This window comes from Muntiacus reevesi, chromosome 1 (assembly GCF_963930625.1).
Source record: "Muntiacus reevesi chromosome 1, mMunRee1.1, whole genome shotgun sequence".
NCBI classification, from domain to species: domain Eukaryota; kingdom Metazoa; phylum Chordata; class Mammalia; order Artiodactyla; family Cervidae; genus Muntiacus; species Muntiacus reevesi.
This window is the reverse complement of record NC_089249.1, coordinates 276766221-276789241: the sequence shown is the minus strand read 5'-3', so window position 1 is coordinate 276789241 and position 23021 is coordinate 276766221. Positions and strand designations below refer to the sequence as shown.

At 36.6% G+C, this 23021-nt stretch overlaps 1 protein-coding gene across 1 annotated transcript in view; it reads left to right on the top strand.

Annotated features, from left to right (window-relative positions):
- The window catches only part of LOC136158654 (solute carrier organic anion transporter family member 6A1-like), a 99764-nt gene extending 84400 nt beyond the window's left edge, over positions 1–15364 (top strand). The window contains 10 exon segments of the mRNA XM_065920467.1: positions 9743–9807; positions 12120–12257; positions 13993–14139; positions 14142–14244; positions 14246–14394; positions 14397–14666; positions 14669–14755; positions 14758–14935; positions 14937–14981; positions 14983–15364. Of these exon segments, the coding sequence (XP_065776539.1) occupies positions 9743–9807; positions 12120–12257; positions 13993–14139; positions 14142–14244; positions 14246–14394; positions 14397–14666; positions 14669–14755; positions 14758–14935; positions 14937–14981; positions 14983–15364 (1564 nt within the window).
- The last annotated feature ends 7657 nt before the right edge of the window (positions 15365–23021 follow it).

The window sequence follows — 23021 nt, the reverse complement described above, 5'->3', positions numbered from 1 at the left end:
TATCTTGGTTGGTTATAATTTGCCTTACTGTCAGTTCTTAAGGAGTATCTAATATCTCAACATTGAGATATACTGTGGTAAAATTATTGGATTTAAAAATGAAGAAAAAGTCCTTTTGTCATCTAAAAAAGAGAGAGAACTCAAAAATGTTTTGAATCAAATTTCTCGTTGGTAGCATTCATCTCCTGAAAACTAGGCAAACAAAAGATCCTCAAGGAAAGAAAACACTAGCTCATTATTTCATCATCAAAAAGCTGTCCTACAGTTATAAACAATTTGTATATGGATACATGCAGGAAATATTGCTATTATTTTTACAGACATTTTATTGATGCATAATACATTTTTAGAAGACTGTGCTAAATTGCCAGTACAGATTGATAGATTTTTACAAAGTGAAGACATCTATGTAACCAGAGTCCAGCTCAAGAAACATATAATGCAACTATTTCAAAAACTTTGCCTCTGCCTCCTTTCTTATCTAAATCCTTAATCCCTAAGATTACCACTCTCTTGACTTCTGCAATGAATAGGTTAATTTGTCCTGTTTTTGAACATTATGCAGAAACAGGAAGATACAGCACATAGTTATTTGTGTCTGCATTTCGTTACTCAATGACGTGCTTACGAGTCATTCATACAGTTGTATATAGCAGAAACTCACTTTTATTGCTCTATTGCAGTACTATCCAATCAGATTTTCTAAAATGATGAAAATGTTCTGTATCTCTGATGTCCACTATAGCCTCTGGCCACATGTGCTATTGTGCATTTGAAATGTGGTCAGTGTGAATGAAGCACTGAGCTCTAATTTTACTTACTTTTAACTGACTTAAATTTAAGTAGGCACATGTGGGTAATAATTACCATATTGTACAGTATGGTTTTATAGTAGTCCATTGTGAGAATATACTAAAATTTATTCTATCTATAGAAAATGTTGTTTCCACTTTAGGCTAATATGATTACTATTTCTATGAACACACTTTTACTTGTCTTTTGGAAAAAATGAATACATTTCTGTAGAGTACATGTATAAAGAGAAATGATGAATCATAGTATGTTAAGCATTCTAATAAATTTTTAAAGTATTGACATAAGTGCTTAAGTTCTTCTAGCAGTCTACTGTTGTGTAACTGTTGATATTTCATTGTAATCTTAATTTCCTTATTCATAGGACTAATATTATTGAACACATTTTCTTTTATTCATTAGCCATTCAGTTCAGTTCAGTTCAGTCACTCAGTCGAGTCTGACTCTTTGCAACCCCATGGACTGCAGCACTCCAGGCCTCCCTGTCCATCACCAACTCCTGGAGCTTACTCAAACTCATTTCTATCGAATCGGTGATGCCATCCAACCATCTCATTCTCTTCTCCTCCTGCCCCAATCCCTCCCAGCATCAGGGTCTTTCCCAATGAGTCAGCTCTTCGCATGAAGTGGCCAAAGTATTGGAGTTTCAGCTTCAGCATCAGTCCTTCCAATGAACACCCAGGACTGAGCTCCTTTAGGATGGACTGGTTGGATCTCCTTGCTGTCCAAGGGACTCTCAAGAGTCTTCTCCAACACCACAGTTCAAAAGCATCAATTTTTCAGCACTCAGCTTTCTTCACAGTCCAACTCTCACATCCATACATGACCACTGGAAAAACCATAGCCTTGACTAGACAGAACTTTGTTGGCAAAGTAATGTCTCTGCTTTTTACTATGCTGTCTAGGTTGGTCATAACTTTTCTTCCAAGGAACAATCGTCTTTTATTTCATGACTGCAGTCACCATCTGCTGATTTTGGAACCTCAAAAATAAAGTCTGACACTGTTTCCACAGTTTCCCCATCTATTTTGCCATGAAGTGATGGGATTGGATGCTATGATCTTAGTTTTCTGAATGTTAAGCTTTAAGCCAACTTTTTCTCTCTCCTCTTTCACGTTCATCAAGAGGCTCTTTAGTTCTTCTTCGCTTTCTGCCATAAGGGTGGTGTCATCTGCATATTTGAGGTTATTGATATTTCTCCTGGAAATCTTGATTCCAGCTTGTGCTTCCTCCAGTCCAGCATTTCTCATGATGTACTCTGCATATAAGTTAAATAAGCAGGGTGACAATATACAGCCTTGACGTACTCCTTTCCCTATTTGGAACCAGTCTGTTGTTCCATGTCCAGTTCTAACTGTTGATTCTTGATCTGCATACAGGTTTCTCAAGAGGCAGGTCAAGTGGTCTGGTGTTCCCATCTCTTTCAGGATTTTCCACAGTTTGTAGTGATCCACACAGTCAAAAACTTTGGCATAGTCAATAAAGCAGAAGTATATATTTTTCTGGAATGCTTTGCTTTTTCTATGATCCAGCAGATGCTGGCAATTTGATCTCCAGTTCCTGTGCTTTTTCCAAATTCAGCTTGAACATCTGGAAGTTCACAGTTTACATACTGTTGAAGCCTGGCTTTGAGAATTTTGCACATTACTTTGTATTTCTAGGTGATTAAAATTACCTATTCAATGTCCATTAAAAAAAGCGCTGAGATTTGGTTTGGCATGTCTTTGATTCAATTTGGGAGCATTTCTCTACTTGCCACACTGAATCGCTTGATAAATCAGTGAAGTATGATTCCTTCATTTGTTTAAATTTTCATGTATTTATCCAATAATGCTGCATAATTTTCTTTTCCAAAGTGTAGGTCTTAAACCTCCTTCAATAGATTCATTCCTAGGTAACTGTTTTTCATATTTAGTATAGCATAGTATAGTATAATATACTTGTTTATTACTGGTTTGAAGGAAATGCAATTTATTCTTGTGCTTTTATCTTGTATCCTGTGACTGCATTCATGTTAATTTCTAATAGTTAGTTGGTAGATTACTTCAGGTTTTGTATACAATGTAGAAGAAAATTCACCACAGTAGAACTGCGAAGAAATAAAGGCTTTATTTGGGGTCTGAGAATTCCAGTTCTGAAGACATTGCTTTGAGCAAGAGTTGAAATGTGTTCCAAGAAGGAGATAAAATGCAGGTGTTTGTAAAGGCAAAACCCACAAGACTGCAAAGTTGCTTCAAAAGAATTATGCTCCCTGCTGGCAAGCTGAATGTATTTTTATCTTTACATGATTGATTGCTAAACACTATCACTAGATCCAGAGGAATCGGGTGGAGAGGGAGGTGGAAGGGGGGATCGGGATGGGGAATACATGTAACTCCATGGCTGATTCATGTCAATGTATGAGAAAACCCACTGCAATGTTGTGAAGTAATTAGCCTCCAACTAATAAAAATAAATGAAAAAAAAAAAGTTCATTACTGTGACAGGTTGCAGGTGTTTTTGTAGAGTCCTTGGAAAGTGAAAGTCGTTCAGTCCTGTCTGACTTTTTGTGACCTCATGAACTGTACAGTCCATGGAGTTCTCCAGACCAGAACACTGGAGTGGGCAGCCTTTCCCTTCTCTAGGGATCTTCCCAACCCAGGGATCAACCCAGACCTCCTGCACTGCAAGCGGATACTTTACCAGCTGAGCCACAAGGGAAGCCCCAAGAATACTGGAGTGGGTTGCCATTTCCTCCTCCAGGGGATTTTCCTGACCTAGGGATAGAACCCATGTCTTTTATGTCTCCTTCAGTCAGGTGGATTCTTTACCACTGTACCATCTGCGAAGCCCCATTTTCAAGAGTAAGGTTGCTTTTTTTTTTTTTTAATTTGTCTTAGAATTTTCCTTCTTATCAATGTGATTGTTAGGTTTGGGCATCATTATTAATCTGGTTTCATAAAATAATTTGAGAAGTATTTCCTCTAAATATCTGGACTATTTTTATGCATGTATGGTATATATTATGTTTTAATTAAATCTTTGGAAGAAATTATTTGTGATGTACCTGGGCCTAGAATTTATTTGTGAGAACATCTTAAATTAAAATTTGAATGTGTGTGTATGTGGCTAATAAATCGTTCTTCTTTTATCTTTATAATTTCTATCATTTTGCTTCTGCGTTTTTAGTATTTTTATTTTATTCACCCTGTGTCTTCTGTGTATTGGTATGTATGCCTTTTCTACCCAAGTATAAATTTAGATGCATCCCAGAAGTCTTGATATATATATTTTTTTTCTCATACTTTCAAGCATGCCTTTCAATGCTGTCTTTCCCTGAGTCTTCATATTATCTTCACTCTGTGAATGTCTGTGTCCAGATTCTCTCTTCTTATAAGAATGCCAGTTCTTTCGGATTAGGGCCTACCCAACTGACCTCATTTTAACTTAATTGTCTCTGTAAAATCCTATCTCTAATTTGACTACATTTTAAAGTACTAGGGTAGAATTTCAGCATATAAATTTTGAAGGGAAGTCAGTCCAGAGCAGTAACAAACCATCCCAAATTTAATCATTTAACAACATTTTTTCCTCATATTTCATGGTTCTGTGAGTTGACTGGTCTCAACAGAATGGTTCTTGCTTGAGGTTTCTCTTGAGTTTGTGGTCGGATGACCCCTAACATTTGAGTTGACTGATAGCATGACTTGGCTAGATTTCCCAGATAGCTTATAATTTAGGCTGAATTTTGCTAGGAGCATAGGTGGGGCTGTTGCCAAGTGGCTTTGCTCTGTAACTTAAACGTCTGCTAACAAAGTGCAAGCATTCCAAAAGGGAACATCCCAAGTTTTAGCATTCTAAGAGACACAGGCATAAGCTACAAGCATAAACTGCAAGGCTTCATTTGATCCAGGTTGAAAGTCCAAGAATGCGCTCTTCTGCATTGTTTGTCCAAAAAGTCATGTTTCAAAAGGAGGGTGAATAGATTCCATTTCTTGAGGTCAGGAGCAACGTGCATGTCTTAGGGGAAAAATGAATCAATGATAGCCATCTCAAGTAATTATCTACCACAGCATCTTTCATTGGTTTTGGAAAATACCTAACTATTATCTCTTCACATACTGCTTCTGCTCCATTTTCAGTCTGCTTACCTTTTGGATATCAGTTACACAAATTGTAAACCTTTCACCATATCCATGTATCTTCTCACTTTCACTTTCCGTTTCATTTGTTTTTATGCTCTGTGCTTCAGCCTAAGTTTTTTCACTGATCTCCAATGTATTAACCATATTTCCACCTGCTTTTTCAGTTACGTACCCTAGGTTACTAATTCTAGCTGTCTCTGTATCTAATTAGCTTTTAAATTCATCCATGAGTTCATTATAATTAGTGTACTTTTATGTTATAGAATTTTATTTCTTTTTAATAGACTAGTTCTCTGACAATATTCTCTACCTTGTCATCTGTTTCCTTGGACTTATTAGTCCCCTAAATTTAAAATATCTGTCAGATATCTAGTATCTGAATATTCTGTAGAATTATTACATTTCAGTTTTTCTCTTGACCCTGTCTCTTAAAACTCCTGTACTTATTTTTAATCATATGTGAGATTTTGTACACCAAAATTAATAGGGACTCTGAATGTTAATAACTCCAAAAATATTTTACAATAGCTTTTTAAAGAAAGGTTAGATAGGAACAGTTTTCTGTAAGCCAAGCAAAAACTTAGCTGAGCTGACGATAGGGTTAAGTTTTTTAATAGTAGTCTCTGTTGCTCAGTCATGTCTGACTCTTTGCGACCCCATGGCCTGTAGCCCACCAGTCTCCTCTGTCCACGGGACTCTCCAGGAAAGAATGCTGGGGTGTGTTGCCATTTCCTTCTCCACGTAAGTTTTTTAAAGACCTTATCAATTTTAAGACTGATACTAGGGTATAGTCTTTAAGGAGGATTTAGTTGAAAGAAAGGTATGTTAAATATAGGATCCTTCACTTTTGGTGAGATTTGAACTCTAGTACTTATCTACCCAGCCACAATACAGCTTCTAAGAGCAATATTACCACTGCTTTTTTACACCGTATTAGAAATAATAGCCATTACATTTAACTAAGTATTTAGTAAGGTAACAGAATAAAAAATAACAGATACATTGAGCTACACACACACACACACACACACACACATGAATTCAGTTAAAAAATTTAACCTTTATTAACTGAAAAATGAAAATAAATTAAGGTCTGTAGTCTGGTTAACAGCAATGAGTCAATGTCATTTTCCTAGCTTTAATATTATAATTACAGTTATATAAGATTCCACCATTTACTGATGCTAGGTGAGGGTACACAGGATGCTTTGTACTATTAATATTTTTACAATCACCTGTGAGTTTCAAGTTATTCAAAAATAAATAATAATTTCAAAATAAAACAAAACACACTTGAGTGTCACAAAAACTGACTTGAACAATTTGGAAGGGTATATCTCCAATTATTGAGTAGGAAGACCTACCACCACCAATATAACAATTCTCTTTAAGTTAATGAGTAATTTTAGTGTGATACTGAAAATACCAATAGAATTATTGAAGTGTAAAACCTGATTTTAAAGTTTTTTTGGAAAAATAATAAACAAGAGTGGTTTGGGAATCTGAAACAAAGAGGCATGAATAACAGGCTTATCCTCATAAACTAAATGCAACATAAAGCCTCAACACTGAAGCAGTGTAGTGTTGATTCATGAATAGAATGACATTAGGTTTAGAAATAGATCTCAACCCCTGTAGGAATTTAATACAACAAAAGTAAAATTCTAATTAAGTGCATCAAGGGAGTAGATGAGAGCAGGGGTATAAACAAGCATGTCTCTCCAGTATGTGCTCTTTTTATAGCTTTCCAAAGCATATAGTTATAATACAAATTCCACAAAATTTTTTTTAAAAAATACAATAATAGAGTCAAATACCTAAATTGTGAAGTCACGATCAAGTGATAATTCATGTCATGGAAGTGATGTAGGATGAAATACTTTACAGCAGGCCAGTGCTCTTTCAGAAGATCACTAGAAAAGCTGAATTAAATATATTAAGGGCATAAGGTGGCAGAGGACTAGAGGGATTAAAATTCCAGGGAGAGCAGGGCTTTTAGAGATGTAATAGGGATCTAGAACTGACCCGGATGTTCTTGCCAGTTCTTGATGAGGGGTAGCATTTCTCTGGTGGCTCAGCGGTAAAGAATCTGCCTGCCAATGCAGGAGACACAGGTTCGATCTCTAGGTCAGGAAGATCCCTTGGAGAAGGAAATGGCACCCCACTCCAGTATTCTTGCCTGGAGAATCCTGTGGAAAGAGGAACCTGGTGGGCTACAGTCCAAAGGGTTGTAAAAGGGTTGGACACAACTTGGCGGCAGAACAGCAACAAAGAAGGACAACGTTCCTTTTCCTCTGGACAAATTTGACCCGTCTGAAGCTGTGAGGCTTCAGTCTAAACAGAGAATTATGATTTGTCCGTTCTCTCTCCATCAAGGTGCTCATGAAGAAAAGTTAGTTCATCATGTCTTTCCCTTCCATTCCTCATTATTTTAACATGTCTAAACATGTTAAAACATTATTTTAACATTTTAACATGTATTCTTCTCATGTGATAGGTAACATGGATTTAAGCTAGAAGGTGGATGAGCACTTTCAGGGAAAAAGGTGAACTGAAAGAGGAATAGAAGTGACCAGGTCCCTGCTTCTCTGATGGACTTTGGAGGGTTGTAAGGCCGGGGGGGAAAAAAGTCGTTTCACTTATACGTGTTTAATTATACCATTAAAATATACTGCAAAGAAAATGTAGAAGAATGCCAAGAGAAAATTACAGGACAATCTTAATTAGTCTGGGGATTCAGAGAGGGTATCCTTAAAGAAATCACATTTTAACTAAGTCCTACAAGGTGGGAGATGAGAATTTCACACAGTGGGAACAGTATATGCAAAGACTCTGAGCTGATGCAAGAAACAGCTTTATAAGAGTGTTGTGTGAGAGAATGTTTAAAGAGGATGACAAAGGCAAAAGTTGTGAGGTGGCATGCAATGAGACTGATGAGCCATTGAAGGATCCTAGTGGGGCAATGAAATAATCAAAATTTTACCTTAAAAAAAATCACTGTGGCTCTATGTAGAGAGTGGGCTGAAGGGATTAAAAATGATTTGGGGAGATAAGTAAGGAAATTGTTTCATTTTCTTCAGGCAAAAAATATATGCTTGGAATAGGTCAGTGGAATTAGAGATTAAGAAAGTCAGATAAAGTTATCAAAAAAAGTTATTATTTAAAAATAACAGTATTTTATTATTGATTTGATGAATGAGGGAAAGGATACTCTTTCAAGCATGCCTCATTCTAGATTTTGGGCTTGAAAGCTGCATGGATGATGATTCTACTTCTTGGGATGGGGGCACCAGGGGGATGCAACTTTTGTGCAAGATAGGAACTGAAGTCTAGAACTTAAGAAAGATATGGGCTGAAAATATAAATTTAGAAGTCATCTGAGATATTGGAAACTGCCTGTTCCATTTTGGAAGATTACTAATAAATGTTTTGTTTATTCCATAAAATTCTTAAACCATCTTATCACAGCCTTACGCCTTAGACAAAATACCAAAAAAATTCTCTTTACTTCCTTTATATGTCTTTGATGAATCTGCTCATAATAACAGTTGAATTATTTTTTATTTAAAAACATCATTATCCTTTAAGAATTGGTAAATTTGTTTTCATTTTCATAGTAGTAAACATTTGAGAGAAGAGTATGTATTTTTACCAGGTTGATACAGGTGGAGTTATCTGACTTTTTACAAAAGAGTCATAAAATACTGTACAAATGCTGCATTTTAATACACTGAGTCATTTCTAGGTGACAATATTGGTCATATTTGTTTATTATTCAAGTTCCAGAACAAGGAAATAAAGAATAAGCATAGGATTTGTTTAAATATCCATTTAAATGTAGCTTTGATTTTTTTACTTTTGAAAATGTTCAGAGGTTAACTATATTTATTTTAGTTTAGTTTATTTTCCAAACTACTACTATATGACATTATGCATTACGATTTCTTTTTAAAACAAAATACTTGGTTTGACCCATACAAAATACAGAGATCTTCATTCTTTATATATTGTTTTAGAAAGTAATTTTTTCATTTATTTCAACTTTTGAATAGTGAGGGTAAAATTTAGATTTCCAACAGAAAAGAGATGGCACTCTCCAACTAGAACAAGTAAGGCTGAATAAAGTGGCTATTTAAAATGTGGGCAGGGTATAAGGCATCCCACAGTATAGAGCTTCGGGTCTCTTACCGCCCCACACCCAAGGGGAACAAGGGCAGGAAGAGGAGAGCCCTGTAGAGGGGACTGTTTGCCGAGGGGCCCAGTCAACGTGGGAAACTCTTCAGGGAGGAAACCTGGGTCTGCAGCCCTTCACGCCCCTTCCCTTTCTCACTCTGGAGCACGGCATGGCAGAACCCAGTCGGTAGCCAAGGGCGAGAGAACCTCCTGGTGTAGTCCGTTCGAGTCAGCTTCCCAAGGCAGAGAGCAAGGGAGAGAAAGGTAGAGAACGAATCTCATGGGGACAAAACGAAGACATCTGAGACAACTGCCCCACAGAGTGAAAAATGAGAAGGTAGGAAAGGTAGTGCTACATTTTTTTCCAGCAAAGACTGGAGCAGAGAGTTTGGGCCATAAATGCTTCCTCCTTGAGAAGTGCCAGAAGTTTTAAAGTTGGTTGGCAAAGGGCTGAATATGGGAAATGGGAAGAGCTGTAATTAATTCAACCAGATTGAATTCTGTCAACTGGCTAAAGATTCTTGATCTAATGGATGCACAGAGGGAAGAAAAAATTAGCCCTGAACCTAGCAAGCATTCTCTACAGCTAATAATGATGCTGTTTTGATGATATCATTGCTATCTGCTTGCAGGATTGTGTCTGACAAACAGCGTCCTCTGGCCATGGGTATGACCTTTGTGATTTTGAGAATATGTGGTATGGATTTTTGGCAATCTATTATTGAATTGAATTGAATTGAATTGTTTCTCTTTTGATTTATACGTGTCAACATGTATATGTAGAATTTCAAACAAATAATAATGATAACAGTGATAAACTGACACAAGACAAGTGAATAGGAGAATTTACAGAATTCTTTACAGAAGAATTCTTTACAGAATTTAGGAGACAGTATAAAAAGATAATACTTAATGTAAATCCATCTTGTCATATAAAATGTGTATTCATTTTTTACTCAACTAGAAGAAAATCTTTTTGATCAGAAATATGTTTTTCAAGCTTATACAAATGGTTTGGTAAGCTGAAACAAAACACATATAAGCACAGAAACTATATTTTACATTCTTGGGTGTTTGAAAAGTCATTAACCTAGATTAGTGCTTTAGATTTTTTTCATTACCAAAGATACTGTATCTGATGTTTTAAAAGATTTACATACAAAGAACAAATTGATTTTTCTGATGGTGATGCACTCTGTACTTCAGGCTTTCTTAAAGTGCAAAAACTAGCTCTCAAGTCCACATTAAGACTATATTAGGAGCTCTGATTCAAGAAGTTGATTTAAAATATTGGTGGGGTAAGGAAACATGATTAGACTGGGTTGAGGACAGAGACAGACAGTAATTAGAATCAAGAATGTAGAAAAATTTAAGTGTGGCTCTAATGGGGAATCAGAGAAATTCTTAGATCAGTATTCAGGGTTCAAAATAGCTATTTTAATTGAGAAAAATCCAGTGGATAAAGATAGATTCTGAATCGTAGATGAAGCATAAGAAAGAGCAAGTGCATAGTTTTCTACCTTAGAAATGAAGCCAGTGAGCCTGGTGCATTTTTGAATGAGAAAGGGTGGAACAATGTAATGATCTTTTAGATATGACTGTCTCTAGCTATCAGAAAATTTAAGCAGATGATAGATGTTACCTGATTTACATTGAAAAGATAACTTTGCTGCTGGAGAGAAGTATTTATAAAAGATAAAATGTGTTTGCTGAAGTCTTAGTCTGAGTTATATTAAATTGGATTCTGGGGGTTGTAATGAAAAAGAGAAATCAACTTATCCAAGATATACTTGGAGTTAGTGTTATAAAGATTTATCATGGATTGGAAAAAACATGGTGGGAAATTTTTAAAAAATGAGTTAATAGGCTTCATTTCACTTTGAGCAATTGTAGACAGAGTGCCAGCACTCCCTGGGATTGGGAAATCTGGTGATGGGTAGCTTTCTTTGACAGGCATCAAAACAGTCACGATGCATGAGAACTCACAATTTCTTAAGCGAGAAGGTCAGTCATTAGATATGTTAGTTCTGAGAACCTAGATATGTTAGTTCTGAGAACCTAGCTCTAATGTCTTTGGAGTGGTATTTATTTACTTACATATTCATTTTTAAAAAGACTTCATTCACTTTTATCTGAAAGTGATACTGTTGCTGGGAAGATGTTTTCTCTGTGAGTATACAGAGATTTCTCTCAGGCAGCACACAAGTATGCTTCTAGATTTGGGGTCTTCTGAAGCTAGGGCTGCTACAAACATACCGAAGCATTTACTTTTTCAGTTATTTCTCTCACTATCTTGATACATAACAGATAACACATTGCATTTCAAAATTAATTTTTCAGTCATTGAAAATTTCAGAATTTTAAATCTTTGGGAGATACATTGGATTCACAAAATCAGTATTTAGAATCTCTGTTTTGAATACTTTCTTCTAAACTTTTAATTCAGAAATTAACAAAAATGTTGAGATGTCAACTAGATCAGGGGTCCTCAACCCTTAGGCCATGGACCAGTACTGTTTGGTTGCCTGTTAGGAACTGGGCTGAGCAAGGGAAGTTTCTTTTGTATTTGCAGTCATACCCCATTGCTCACATGACCACCTGACCTCTGCCTCCTGTGAGATCAGTGGTGGCATAATAAATGTAATGTGCTTGAGTCATACCCCCATCCCCTGCCGCCATCTGTGGGAGGACTGTCTTCCAGGAAACTGGTCCCTGATGACAAAAAGGTTGAGGACCACTGAACTAAATAAGAGCATGCACACCATTCTAAGAAGAATAAAATCTGTTAGTTTCTTTTTTTAAATATCTATAAGAATAAGGATTTTCAAAAACACACAACTGTGTTTCCAGTTTTTAACAATCCTATTAAAAAATAAATTCTTAGATAATTTAAAATGGTATGTTTAGAGTGATGACTAAGTATGTAAGTTTAAGTTTGGGATAAAAATCATTCTGATTTCAGCCTACAGTGTTTTCATGGAGAATTTATCATCATTGCATTTTTGATAGGGACTATACCTGGACCAATAATTTTTAAAATAATAAGAGAAACTTCTTGCATCTTTCGGGATACTGAGCGCTGTGGAAGCACTGGAAATTGTTGGATCTATTACAAGACAAAAATGGCATACCTATTGGTAGGAGTATGTAAGTGATATCTATTGAAGAATGTCAAGAAGTTAAATTGTTTTTTAAAACTTATGGCTGTTTGGAGTAAGGTGTAGTCATAATAAACTAAGACCAATTATTAAAGAAACCTTATGTTATTACATACAAAATATTTTAGAAACTAAATTACTATGGAATTTATGTATCTGAAAGGCTGCATCACATTTAAAGTTGCTTTCTGTTAATCTAATGCAATTAAACATCCAGTCCCTCTACAGGACAGTGCAGATGTAGACCACTGCCATTGTCACAGAAGGTTCTATGCACACCACTATTCTAGGGCAAAACTTGTTCAAAAGGAATCCGGGAACCCCGGGAGCCCACATTAAACTTTGTGTATTTTTGAAATCCTAAGATTCTGTTTGTACAGTGGGAAATCTGCTACAGAGGAAGACTGTGGCATTCATCAGATCCTCAAAAGTTTTGTCATTCAAAAGAGTTAGGAAAAATGTATTTTATCAGTCTGTCGGTTCTCTTTGGTAGCAAGGAAATTCATCAAGCAACTTCGTCAAGTTTGAGTCTTTTGGTAAAATTTTTATAGAAAATATAAAGAAAGAGCACATATTATAAATGTATAGCTGAACACATATTTATAAAGTGAGCATATGCATCATTAGCACTCAAATTAAGAAACACAGTATATTAGAATTAATACATGAATTTAGTAAAGTTGCTTAATATTCAATCAATACACAGAAATCATGTGCACAACCAAATACAGAAACAAGCTGATAAATACAGTAATATTAAAGAATCAAGTACCCAGAAAAAGTTTGTTGAAAGTTGTATAAAGCGTCTACATGGACAAGTATAAAATTTATTTGCGGGAAATCAAAACCTAAATAAATGGAAAAAAAAATGCATCACAATTACAGATAGGAAGATTTAAAAATGCCATCTCTCCTAAATTAATTTATAGCCTTGGTGTGATCACAGAATCCCAGAAGGAATTTTTTTAATTGACAGGGAATTGAAATTCATATGGGAAGCCAAAGTGCTAAGATTTATCCAAAGAATCTTAAAGAAGAAATAAAATTGAAAGGTCTATGCCACCCAATATCAAAGCCTACTATCAACTTGTAATAATCAGTACAAAAGGGTATTAGTGAGAGTGTCAGCCCATTAACAATAGAACAGAGTAGAGAATCCAGGAATAAACCCACACTTGCACACTCATCTGATAAGGACAAAGGACACTCTACGGGGGGAGGGGAGGAGGGGGTCTTTTAAATAAAGGGTAATAGATTACTTTATATCTCCATATCTGAAAAAATGTATCTTGATCCCTACCTTACGTCATACACAAAAACCATTTCTAGATGCACTGAAGATCTAAGTATGAGAGATTAACATTAGAATATATTCACAACCTTGAAGTAGGAAAAGACTGCATAAAGAAGGATACAAAAAGCTATAAAATTAATAAAATTTGATCACCCAAAGAAACAACTGAGAGACAGAAGAGACAACCCCAATGTTAGAAGACAGTGAAAAAAGTAAAAAGGTGAAAAAGAACTAATATCCAAGATATATTTAAAAAAAAAACTCCCACAGAACAACAATAAATAAAGGATATATAACTTAATAGAAAAGTGAACAAAACACTGGAAAGAACTCTTCAGAAAAGTTAATAACCAAAGAATCATAAAACACTTTTTTGCCACGGGTCTGCTGCCGGGACACAGGTGTCTTGAAAACCACCGCTAAACGTAAGCAAAAACGGGAAAGGAAAAGACCCACGTCAGGTTTGTCGTCATCAGGCACATAGATTCAGGGAGGTCTACTACGACTGGCCGTCTGGTCTACAGGTGCGGCGGGACAGACAAGACAACAACGGAAAAGTTGGAGACGGAGGCTGCCGAGAGGGAAGGGCTCCCAGGCATGCCTGGGTCTTGCACAAACTGAAAGCTGCTCGTGAGCGTGGTATCACCCTCGCTACCTCCCTGCGGAAATCTGAGGCCAGCAAGTGCTGTTACCGTCATTGACGCGCCCGGACACAGAGACTTCATCAAACACGTGATTCCAGGCGCCTCCCAGGCTGACTGTGCGGTCCCGCCTGTCGCTGCTGGTGCCGGGGAATTCGAAGCCGGCATCTCCGAGAGCGGGCAGACCCGTGAGCGTGCCTTCTGGCTTGCACTCTGGGTGTGAAACAGCTCATTGCTGGAGTTAAAGTGGATTCCACGGAGCCACCCTGCAGCCAGAAGAGATACGAGGAAGCTGTTAAGGAAGTCAGCGCCTGCATTGGGGAAATTGGCTGCAACCCCGACACGGTAGCATTTGTGCCAATTTCTGGCTGGAACGGTGACAACATCCTGGAGCCGAGTGCTAACAGGCCATCATGGTTCAAGGGGTGGAAAGTCCCCCGTAAGGATGGCAGTGCCCATGGGACCACCTGCCTGAAGCTCTGGATTACATCCTGCCACCAACTCGTCCAAGAGACAGACACGTGTGCTTGCCCCTGCAGGGTGTCTGTAAAGTTGGGGTACCGGTACTGTCCCTGGGGGTCGCGTGGAGGCTGGTGTTCTCAAACCTGGCGTGGTGGCCACCTTCGCTGCAGTCAACGTAACAGCTGGAGTGAAGTCTGCAGAAATGCACCGTGAAGCCCTGAGTGAAGCCCTTCCTGGGGACAACGCGGGCTTCCATGGCGAGAACGTGTCTCAAAGGTGTTCGTCATGGCAACGTGGCGGGTGACAGCAAAAATGATGGAAGGCGCTGGCTTCACGGCTTAGTGGATGGTTTTGAACCATCCAGGCCAGATCAGCACTGGATATGCACCTGTGCTGGATTGTCACACAGCTCACCTCGCTTGCAAGTTTGCTGAGCTGAAGAAGATTGATCGTCCTTCTGGGAAAGAGCTGGAAGATGGCCCTACATCCTTGAAATCTGGCGATGCCGCCACTGTTGACATGGCTCCTGGTGAGCCCACGTGTGTCCAGAGCGTCTCTGACTGCCCTCCCTTGGGCCGTTTTGCTGCGCGTGTCATGAGAGGGACGGTCGCTGTGTGTGCCATCAAAGCAGTGGGCAAGAAGGCAGCTGGAGCTGGCGAGGGCACCAAGTCTGCCCAGAAAGCTCAGAAGGAAGGCTGAGTGGATATTATCCCCAATACCTGCCACCCCAAGCCTTAATCAGTGGCGGAAGAACGGCCTCAGAACTGTTTGTCTCAATGGGCCATTAAAGTTTAATAGCAAAAGACTGGTTAATGATAATAGTGCATTGTAAAACCTTCAGAAGGAAAGGAGAATGTTTTGTGGACCATATGTCTTGTGTGTGGCAGTTTAAGTTATGAGTTCTTAAAATCAGTGCTTTTTAATGAAAACAACTTGACCAAAAATCTGTCACAGAATTTGAGACCCAATTAAAAAAAGCTTAGTGAGAAACCTGTGTCTTGTTTGGGTCACACCCTCACTCCCTGTAGTACTACTTTGGTAAGTGCTGCCCATAACCTGTTTCTGGTGAAACAGTTTTTCTGTGCATGGGTTTGTATTTCTAGGGTGGTGCTTCAGGTTTGTTAAGCTTGTCTTGAGAACTCATCTGTTTTAAGAACATCTTAAAAAGCATTGGTGCAACACTTTCTAGGTTAGGACAGATGAGTAAAGAGTAACTGTTTTATATGTAAGCTAGTTTGTAAGGTCAGATTCTGTAGTATAAAAGCTCCTGTTGGATATAAAATTTTATATGGTTACATAAATAATGAGTAAATCTATGTCATTTAGTTTCCCAGTTATCAGGCTGTGGATTCACATTTATAATATTATTAAGTAGTTAATCTAAAATGTGAGGCTTAAACAGATGCTGGAAGCTAATATATATATATATATATATATATATATATATATAGTCATAAAACAATGGAATGGATAAATTGTGATAACATCAACAATGAAATATTATGAAACAGTGAAATTTAAAAGCACAAAACTTCATAAAACATGAATCACATAAACATAATGTTGCAAGAAAGAAATGAGACACAAATGAATATGCATTGTATGCCTTCACTTACAGAATTTTAAACTGCTATAAATATTCTTCAAAAGCAAATAAAATTTAACTTTTGTCATCAGTGACTTTGAGGAAATAGGAGAAAGATTTCTGGTGTGCCGGCAATGCTTAATTTTCTTCATCCCGATGCTGGTCACACTATTTAGTTTGTGAAAAATGTATCAGGTAGTATTCTTTTTAAAAAATAAGATGCAGTTAGCTTACAATTACCATAGGTGTTCATATGGGAATGTCTTGGGTGTTCCACGTGATGGCTTTTGATCATTGGGTGCACCTGTGCAAGCTGCATCCAAAACAAACCATAGAAATTTATACTCTGCCCTTTTCTAGTCAGTTTTCCTTCTGCACAGATAAACCCTTTTCATATTTCTATTACAATATGTCGGTTTAGCCTGTTCTAGAAATTATGCAAATAGAATAGAATATATGCTGGAGGCGGAGCAGATTTCATCTGTCTTGCTTAATGTTACACTTTTGGGAGATTCATCCATGTTACTCTATGCAGTATTTTGTGCTTTTTAAAAATTTCTGGATACCATTTCATTTTTTAATATGCTATAATTTATTCATGCTCTTATTAATGGATATTTGGGCTGTTTGCCATGTTTGGCTGTCATAAATAAATTTTTGAAATGTATCATTACAAATGATATAGACTCATTAATGTTTCCTATTTTATCTTTGAAACCACTATAATTGATATTGTTGCTATAAAATATTTTTTTAACAGGATTATTTGCATCCAAATTTCAAGTACTTTTATATAATGCCTGTAATTTTCTGAAACTTGAAAAGTGAAAAGGAATTTAAAAACTTAAACATAGTCAATTAGTTTTTCTAAAATGTTTCTGTTGGTATTTAGAAAATTATATATATTTCAAAAAGAGTAAAGCTGCATGAAGTGACTTTAAAAGGTTCCAGTTTCCACTGCTAATTAGTTTTGAAAGTAGAAATGTATTTTTATGTTTTAGAGTTAATACATGCTGTGAAATAGTAATATGCTTTGCATTTTTCTTGGGCTATCCATTTAAGAAATCTAAAAGGTTTTACAAACATTAAAAAAAATTTTTCCTTTAAGTAACTTGATAGAAGTTTATGACATTAATTACATTCTACAATTGGAAAATTGATAACTTTACAGATGAAATATGTTCAAATATCTTTCTTTCCATAAACATTTTGCTCTAAATAAATTGATGCATCTGATGCCTGTATTTTTTTTTTTCAAATTCAGGTTTTACTTGCAAAGTAGCTACTATTTTCTTTAATGCTGTTGCATTAGGCCTATATAAAAATCTACCACAGGAAAACAGTGATGTCTTGCCTACAGTTGAGAAGAGTCAAAGGGTTAAAAAAAATGAAAGAACAGAATCAACATTATGTAAGAATTACATATTTGTCAATCTAACAATGGGATATTATTGGATATTAATAAAATTTAAAATAATTTAATATAACTACATGTTTAACAAGTTCATGTGATCTTAGAAGCTTTATTATTTTGAGTATAAACTAATAATAGAGTCTGTGTTTTGCACTTTTAAAAGATACCACACATATTTAATAGTTTCAATAGAAAGATCATACTTTGAAAGAAAAAGATAAAGTGGAAGTAGAAAATACACATAAGTTAATTGTGACTGCAGTGATGTCTTCTATATTCATTATTGGTCTTTGGTTATGTAGGACTGGGCTTCCCGGGTGGCTCAAATGGTATGGATTCTGCCTGCAATGAGGGAGTTGTTCCGTCTCTAAATCATGTCTGACTCTTTGTGACCCCGTGGGCTGCAGCACACCAGGCCTCCCTGTCCATCACCAACTCCCAGAGCTTACTCAAATTCATGTCCATTGAGTCGGTGATGCCATCCAACCATCTCATCCTCTGTTATCCCCTTCTCCTCCTGCCCTCCATCTTTCCCAGAAATGAGACCCCAGTTCAGTCCCTGGGTTGGGAACATCCCCTTGAGAAGGAAATGGCAAGCCCCTCCAGTAATCTTGCATAGAGAATTCCATGGACAGAGGAGCCTGGAGAGCTACACTCCACGGGGTCGCAAAGAGTCAGACACGACTGAGCGACTAACACTTTCACTTTTTTATGTAGAATTATTTAGGTTTCATGTAGTTTATTCTTGCTACTTTTCATTTGGGCTGTGCATATTTATAAATAATTTTCAAAATAAGACTAGATGTGCCAATGCAGTTCATATAATAAACATTTACATGAAAGTCATATTTGCTCTCCAAAAGGAGACATTTCAAACTATTTAAAAATTAGCATTTTCCCTTTATTTGGTAATGGAAAGATTTTCTCAGAAAATTTATCCAAACAGTCAATTGGCCAGTTTGCAATAAATATTTTCATGCTTCTTTAGCATTAGTAGACATGAAATTCAATATGACCATATACTTCTCTGTTTTATTTAATATCTTGACTTGAATTTTATTGGTAAAGACTACTGATACCTCAGTTGATATCCATTTTTGTGTTTTTATATTTAATTTTATGATTAATCATAATCATTTCACTTAAAGAAATGTTCAAATTTGAATGTAGAAAACATGCCAACAATTTGTGGAGTTTTTCTTAAATGTGTTTCAATAGAAAAATGTTGATATAATTATTTCATACATGATTTAATACCTATCCAAATTATATAGCAATTTTCCAACTATTAAAAAATAAAACTGTTATGAAACAAAAACTCTACAATGTTTCTTTTGTTCTCTTGGGAGAATGAACAACTGACAAAATTTCTCCTTTGTTATTCATATTAGTCAGTGACCCTGTGTGTAAGGGCAGACATGGCCCTATTCGTGGTCTTGGCTGGCAGAAGGAAATGTGAAGCAGGGAGTGTTCATATCTTACTATACGTTTTTCTGCCTAGCTTTAACATGCATTTATGAAAATCTATAAACTTGCCTTTATGTGAAACTTGACTGTTCTCTGTTTGAACCAGCAGGATGGAGGAAGAGCTGAGGATCAGAATGTGGAAACAGGAGTTTTTCCTTTAAAGATTCTCCAAGATCTGTTGCTGTGCTACATTCAGAAAAGGAAAATCACATGTGATGTTTGCAAAACTTGTAGAAGTATAATCTGTGGTGATTGTATTTTCATAATAAAGTACATTCTTATAAAGCGTTTCTCTTATGTTCTTGATGTATGTAGGATTTTAAACACAGTATAGGTTTTCCTAGAATTACAGGTTAATAATTGTAGGGTATTTATATTATTTCTTAATATTCTATTGTCTAAAAATATTATTTGAAAATTCATGCAACAAGGAAATAAGATAAAACAGTAATATTCTGATCCATTTTGAAGGAACTTGTATGTTTCTGTGTTTATGTGTAAATATCTATATATGTATTTTTTGCATAAGTATAGTAAAAGTATAGCAAAGATTATAACAATTTGGAGAGTAGTGTTAAGACTTCAATTTGCGTATAATTTTGTGCCACAATAGAACATGTGTTTCTATGCTGCAAACTAGTTCACAGAGGATTGATAGAGAAAATATAACTCAAAAGTCACTGGTTAACATCAATTTAGCAGCTTTTGAAACAATCAGTGGAAGCTTCTCAATGTTAATGAGAAAACCTTAGTCTTAAAAAAAGGCCAGCTAAAAATCCTATTGAAATACTTTTCTTTGTAAGCAGTTTTGAGTATTTTAATGCTATCAAGGATCAGTACACTTTCTAGCGTGTTAATGTATCCAGTGAAGCTGCAACTGCAGGTGAAGAAGCTGCAAAGACATTTTTAAATATCAGATTTTAAATTTAAATTTTTGATGAAACTGTTTTCTATTGACAGTTGGTGCCCTCAAGGAACTATTTCTCAAAGGAGGGAGGTGAGCCCTAGCCTTAAAACTTAAAAATTGATTGACTGTGATGCTGGGTGAAAATGCTAGAGAGATTTAGCTAAGCTAAAATTCATTAAGATTGTGATTATTTTTGTTAGGACTGTGCTTACAAAGTTGCATAAGTTTTTGAATGGTTCACCTCTACATCATATTCTCCATCAGCCTACTTATTTGCTTGATTTTGCCTGAAGGGACGTTTTTAAGCAAAGCCTACTTAATATTGGGCTTCTCTAGTGACTCGGTGGTAAAGGAGCCGCCTGCCAGTACAGGAGATGCAAGAGATGAGGCTTCTATCCCTGGAGAGGGAATGGCAACCCACTCCAGTATCTGTGCCTGGGAAATCTCATGGACAGAGGAGCCTGGCAGGCCACAGTCCATGGGATCAAAAGAGTTAGACACATCTTAGTGACTAAGTAACAATACCCAGTATTACAGCGGAAGTGCCTATGTTTAGAATAGATTAGAGTTGATCTGTGCTCTTGAAGTTGCATTTTCACCAAAGTCTTCATACCTGTGACTATCCTGCCTCTTCATTCTTTTTCTTCTCTGGATTCTTATGTATTGATCTTATGTATTGATGCTTTGTTGATTTTACATAGCATTTAACCTTACATATATGGTCTATAAAAGTATCAAGTTTTGATTTATTAATAGAACATTTTCCTTTTAAGCACTAAGAGTTTACTCCCCCTTTCGCCCCAGCTTTAAGATGTAATTGACCCACAGAACTGTATAAGGTTGGGCTCCAGGTGGCGCTGTGGTAAAGAAATTGCCTGCCAGTGCAGGAAACACAAGAGATGGCCACAGGAAATGGCAACCCACTCCAGTCTTCCTGCCTGGAAAATTCCATGACCAGAGGAGCCTGGCAGGCAATGGTCCAGAGGGTCACAACGAGTCAGACACAGCCAGCAGCAAGACACGCTGTGTAAGGTTAAGGCGTGCAGCGTAATGCCTTGAGTTACACATATGGGATCGTGATTACCACTCACTGCGGTAAGTTTACCGCAGTAACACTCGTCATCTAATGTAGATAAGAAAGAGGAAGGAAGAAAAACAAAGAGCCAATGTTTTGTCCTCACGAAGAGAACTCTTAGGATCTTCACCTTAACTCTCAGTGATACAGTGTTAGCTGTGGTCATCATGTGGTGTGCGTTCCCAGTACTTCTGTATCTTAACGACTGGAGGTTTGTGTATTTGACCATCTTAATGGCCCCTGATCGAATCAGATCCTTTTCCTGTGAGTTTGGATTTTGTTTGGTTTGTTTCAAATCCCATATAAGTGATAACATGAAATAGTTGTCTTCCTCTTTGTGACTTATTTCACTAAGTATAATATTCTCTAGGTCTTTTCATGTTTTTGCAAATGACAGGACTCTTTTTTAGGTCTGAGTGATCACTCCTGGTATATATGTATATACAGGCATACACATATTCTTTATCTATTTATCTGTTGATACAAAACTGGTTTGCTTCCATACCTTTAAAAAATAGTATAGTTATTTTATTTTTTGTTTATTATGGCATTCTGGATCTTGTCCCCTGGACAGGGATTGAGCCTGGGCCCCCCTTCATTGGAAGCTCAGAGTCTTAACACTGGATCACCAGGGAAGCCCCTGCTTCCATATCTGGGCTGTTGTAAATAGTACTGCTATGAACACTCGGTGAAGGTATCTTTTTGAATTAGTGGTCCCCCCCCCCCTTTGGATATATATCAAGAAGTAGAGTTATTGAGTTATATGGTAGTTCTATTTTTAGTTTTTTCTGAGAAACCAACATACTCTTTTCCCAGGGTCTGCTCCCATTTGCATTCTAACAGTGTATTAGAGTTCCCTTGTTGTATACAGTGGGAATATACATTTTATGGTATATACGTTTATCCACACCTCCACCAACATTTGTTATTTGTAGACTTTTGATGATAGGCATTCTGACACATGCAAGGTGATATCTCACTGTGGTTCTGATTTGCATTTCTCTGGTGATTAGTGATACTGAGCATCTTTTCTGTATTTTTTCGCCATCCGTATGTCTTCTGGGGAAAAGATTCGTATTCGGGTCTTCTGCCCATTTTTTAATTGGGTTTTTTGGGTTTTTTTTTGTATTGAGTTGTATGAAATGATTATACATTTTGGATATCAACCCCTTTTTGGCCATATCATTTACAAGTGTTTATCTCACTTGGTAGGTTGTCAATGGTTTTCTTTGCTGTGAAAAACCTTTCATATTTAATTAGGTTGGAATAGCTTATTTTTGCTTCTGTTTCTTTGGCCTCAGGAGACAGACTCAAAAGAATACTGCTATGATATATGTCAAAGAGTGTTCTGCACATTTTCTTCTAGGAGTTTTTTTGGTTTTCAGGTTTACCTTTAGGTCTTTAACTACTTTGAATTTACTTTTGTATATGGTGTGGGAAAATGTTCTAATATCATTGTTTTATATGTTGATGGCAAGTTTTCCCAGCACCATTTACGATGAGACTGTCTTTTATGCATTGCATGTGACATGCCTCCTTTGTCACAGCCTTAACTGTAAGTGTTGGGTTTCTTCCTGGGCTCCGTATTCCGCTCCACTGTACTTTCTGTCTGCTTCGTGTCAGTCCCATGTGCTTGTGATTACTGTATCTTTGTGGTATAGCCTGAAGTCAGGGAACATGATACCTCCAGCTTTGCTTTTTTTTTTTTTCAAGATTATTTTGGCTATTCTGGATCATTTTGTGGTTCCTGTATAAATTTTAGGATTGTGTGTTCTAGTTCTGTGGAAAATATGATGGGTATTCTGATAGGGATTTCATTAAATTTATAGATTGCTTTAGGTAGTATGGGCATCTTCACAATATTAAATCTCCTTAAAGGGAACCCTCTTGCATTGTTGGTGGGAATGT